At 72.6% G+C, this 3,831-nt stretch overlaps 2 protein-coding genes across 2 annotated transcripts; both read right to left on the bottom strand.

Moving 5' to 3' along the window:
* Nucleotides 1-78: 78 nt before the first annotated feature.
* On the bottom strand, nucleotides 79-693 carry H696_01683 (hypothetical protein; the record flags this gene model as incomplete). The annotated part of the gene is made up of 1 exon (XM_009495588.1): nucleotides 79-693. The coding sequence occupies one exon, from the start codon at nucleotides 691-693 to the stop codon at nucleotides 79-81; it is 615 nt and encodes a 204-aa protein (XP_009493863.1).
* Nucleotides 694-817: 124 nt separating this feature from the next.
* H696_01682 (hypothetical protein) lies at nucleotides 818-3,766 on the bottom strand (the record flags this gene model as incomplete). Its single annotated transcript, XM_009495587.1, has 2 exons — nucleotides 818-1,155; nucleotides 1,310-3,766. 2 exons carry the CDS (start codon nucleotides 3,764-3,766, stop codon nucleotides 910-912), a joined length of 2,703 nt encoding a protein of 900 aa, XP_009493862.1. The 3' UTR covers nucleotides 818-909.
* Nucleotides 3,767-3,831: the final 65 nt, after the last annotated feature.

Genomic DNA, 3,831 nt, shown 5'->3' with positions numbered 1-3,831 from the left:
CCCCCCCCCCCGCTCGCCCAGGGAGGAGGACACAGAGAGGAGGCGAGGGGGAGGCACAGGAGCAGAGCATGCCCGGGCCTAATCCCCATCCTCCTCCTCCGACGACGACGACGACGACGACGAGGAACTCGACTCATATTGGGCCAGGAGCCCGGCCAGGGCGCCGGCAGCCGGCCCAGGCTCGACCGCCTTCGGGGCCGAATCCGCCGCCTTTGTGGCGACATCGTGGCCCCCGGGCCTGGGCGCGGGGTCGGCCCCCTCCGGCGCCGGGTCGTCGGAGCGCGGGCGCTTGCACCCGGCGGTCGGCCGGTCCTCCAGGACGTCGGCCGGTCCGTTGGAGCGCTTGACCCGCACGCCGGCCAGCGCGCGGGCCTTCCCGGCGGCCGGGCGCCGCACCGTGGGCTTGTCGCCTGGCGTTGCCGTCGCCGTCGCCGCCGCCGCCGGGGGCGTCTCGCCGCCCAGCGGCTGGAGAACCTGGCTGGCGTCGGCCGGCAGCAGCTCCTCAAAGGGATCCTCAGCTCCCGCCAGGCCGGCGCTCACGCGGGCCGACATGACCGCCGCCTCGGTGGCCTTCTGTCGAAAGGCCTCCACCTGGCGGCGCTCCTCGTCCTCGCGCTTCCAGGCCGCCTGCCGCCGAGTGGACTCGATCGAGTCCAGGTAGCTGATGTCCTCCTCGTCCATGACGCCGACCATGTTCACTGACAGAGGCCGGAGCCCGGCGCCGGGAGGGGGGGGTCACAAGAAACAGAGGGTTAGCCGAAGTCGGGAGCCATTCGCCGCAGTGGCCGCTCGGGGCCGGGGTGGCAGGCCTCCCAGCGGGGGGGGGTGGCCCAGTTGGAGGCGGGCTCCAGAAACTACTAAAAATACAGGGGAAGGGGGAGGTGGGGCGAGAGAGGGGACATGGCCGCCTTAAAAATGCTTGCCAGGGGGCGGCCCCTCCTCGGAGGCGGCTCCAGCCTCGGCTCCGGTCTCGGGCCCAGACCGGGGCAGGGAGCTCGGAGTGAGGGCCGGCCGGTCCGGCTCATCCGAGTACCGGCCGATGATCTGCCAGAAGTGCGCGTCAAGCACGGGCTTGCTGGTCTCATGGTGCAGGCCACGGTACTGGGCCAGCAGGACGCCCACCGCCGCGTCGAAAACCAATGCACGGGCGGGAGGCTGTTCGCAGCCGGGAAAGAGAGAGAGAGAGAGCGAGAGAGGGAGAGAAGGGCGGGCACACCCACGCACACGTCAGCCTTTGCATCAGCAAGAAAGGGGGGCCGGCAATGGCACCGGCGTCAGCCCGGGCACGGAGGGTGTCTGTTGAACGTACCGACATGGCCTCAGCGGGGGCGCCATTCAAAACACGTAGTGCCAGCAGCGGCCGGCGCAGGAGGAAGGCCTGCACCAGACAAAGCAGGACCCATGCGGCCTCGGCGTTGGCCGCATGCCCGGGGAGCGCCTGCGGCAACAGGTCCTGCTGGCGGGCCTCCTGGAAGAGGCGACGCGCGTGAACACACGCCCGGCGCACGTGCCCCGACCGGATGGGGGTGTCGGCCGGCCGAGCCGAAGCAGGCCCATCGCCGGCCGCAGGAGACATCAGCGGCTGGGCCAGGGCTGTCAGTTCGACGAGCTCCTGGATTTCGGCCGCCCGGGCAGGGGCACCGGCCCCGGGCACTGTGGCCAGGGTCAGGCCGAGGAGCAGCGTCAGGCTGGTGGCCACGGCGCCAGCCCGCAGAAGGGCCACGATGTCGGCCACACCGAGGGCCGGCTGTTCGACGGCCAGCATGGGGGAGTGGTATCGGCTTGGCGAAGCCGCGGCCGGCGGCCGTCCAGCGCGCATGCGGGCCTTGGCCACTTGGCGCAGGAGGATGGCCTCATGCCGGGGTGATGGCCGCCGGCAGCGCCGCGACCGGGCCCTGTCCGTGGTGCTGGTGGCCGGGGTGTCCAGGATCAGCGGTGCCCGGAGGCGCATGCTGTCCGGCGAGGCAGGAGTGCCCGCCGGGGCCGGCGTGCAAAGCAACGCCAGGCCCCGAGAGCAAAGGGCCCTGGCCGACCCGGGTCGGGGGGTTTGCGCCAGGAGCCCTCCCTCGGCGGTGGCAGAGCCGGCAGGCTGGTGACGCCACAGCTGCAGGCTAGGGCTGGCATCCAGGAAAAGCCGGCCATCGGCTGCCCCCCCGGGCGAGGAGGGCCGGACGATGGTCGTCCCATCGATGGACGCAGGGCCAGCCAGAGGCGCGGCCCCCGGGCCCGGGGTCCGGTCGTGCGGGGTGGTCAGCGGCACGAAGGTCGGGCCCTGGGGGAAGGGAGGCCCCTCGCGAGTGGCGGACCGCGGACTGAGGAAGGATGTGAAGGCAGCGGCGCCAGGAGGCTCGAAGGCGTGAGCCGGCGACTCGGAATTCGACGCCGGGGAGGGGTCATCAAAGGAGAAGGAGGAGGAAAGGGAAAACCCGGCCGCCCCCGGCAGGGAGGACGTCGAAGAGGAGGCCGACGGGGCAAGCGACCAGGCCGGCAGCTCGATGGGCAGGTGGTCCAGCGAGGGGGCCGACTCGGCGGCCAGGGGCCATGCGCCGCTCGTGAAGCCGAAGCTCTGCTCGGCACCGGGACCGCTGGTGCCGGTTGTGCTGCCGCCCGGCCCGAGGAAAGTGACGCTGGTGAAGATGCCCGTTGGCCGGGGGGGTGCCTCGGAAGAGGCGGCCGCCTGTCCCATGGCCGCATCGCCTGCCTGCAAGTCCAAGTCCATTGGCCGGGAGGTTGATGGCGAGAGGGTGGGAGTGCCAGGCTGGCCGGGGCCGCCGATGGGGGGGGGACTTGATAGCGGAGCTCCAGGCCGGCCGGCACCGAGAGCCGGCGGAGCCCATGGCTGCTGCCCGGAGAAGGTGACCACCCGGGCGCCGGAGTCCCGGGCAGGGGGCAAAGAAGGTGAAGCCCCGGTCGAGGGGGAGCCCTCCACATGGCTGGCCGGGACACTGTGCGGGGCTGTGGGACTGCGAAGGCCGACACTCGGAGAGCGGCTGGCATGCGGGCTGACGGGAATGGGCGTGGCCACGACCCGACCCCCCAGGGCCGGGCTATTCGGGGCCGTCGGTGTGAAGGGCACGCGCTGCGGGGCGAAGGACACCGCGTGCGTGGGCGTGGCCCCGGGCTGGTGGTGGTAGCGGCCGGCCACACGAGACCCGGTCACGTAGCGCGGCCCTGGGCGGCCGGCCGAGCCGGCCACATTCAGCGACGACATGCGCGAAGGGCCCATCTGCGAGCTGTACAGGCCGAAAGACCGGAGGGTGACCACCACGGCGTCGGTCCCGGCGTCCGGGTCAGGCCCGCTTCCCGGCAGCGGGGACGAGGAGGAGCAGGCCGATGGCGGCCCCGGCTGCCAGGGATCCCAGTCCCCGGCGTCCAGCGGCCCGAGCAGGGGCGCCGAAGGGGGCTGCTCGGCCATCAGCCCACCCCCGGGACAGGAGGCGGGGCCGGCCGCGATCAGGCACAAGTCTTTGGGCTCGCCCCCCCCGGCGGCGGCGGCGGCGGCGGCGGCGGCGGCAGGGGAGGAGGCGGGCGCCGACTCAAGGAGTGACATGGAGGAGAAGAGATCCCCACTGGCCGAGCTCCCGAAGATCATCCCTCCGGAGGGGGAGTTCACCAGCGAGGAGCAATGCAGCCGCGAGGGGGAGTTGGTGGAGGCCAGGGACTTGGCGGCGCGCTTCTCCGGAACCGAAGAGAGCCCGGGCCGAGAGCGAGCTGGGCTGCCATGGGGAGATCCCCCGGCGCCAAATGGCCACGATCCGTGGGCCATTTTGATGGACGACCATGGCGAGGAGTTGGCTGTATCGGCCGGGCCGGATGGTGCGCCACTGCCAG

Source organism: Fonticula alba, assembly GCF_000388065.1.
Source record: "Fonticula alba strain ATCC 38817 unplaced genomic scaffold supercont2.2, whole genome shotgun sequence".
NCBI lineage: Eukaryota > Rotosphaerida > Fonticulaceae > Fonticula > Fonticula alba.
Note: the sequence above shows the minus strand (reverse complement) of the source record. Positions and strands in the feature narration are given on the sequence as shown.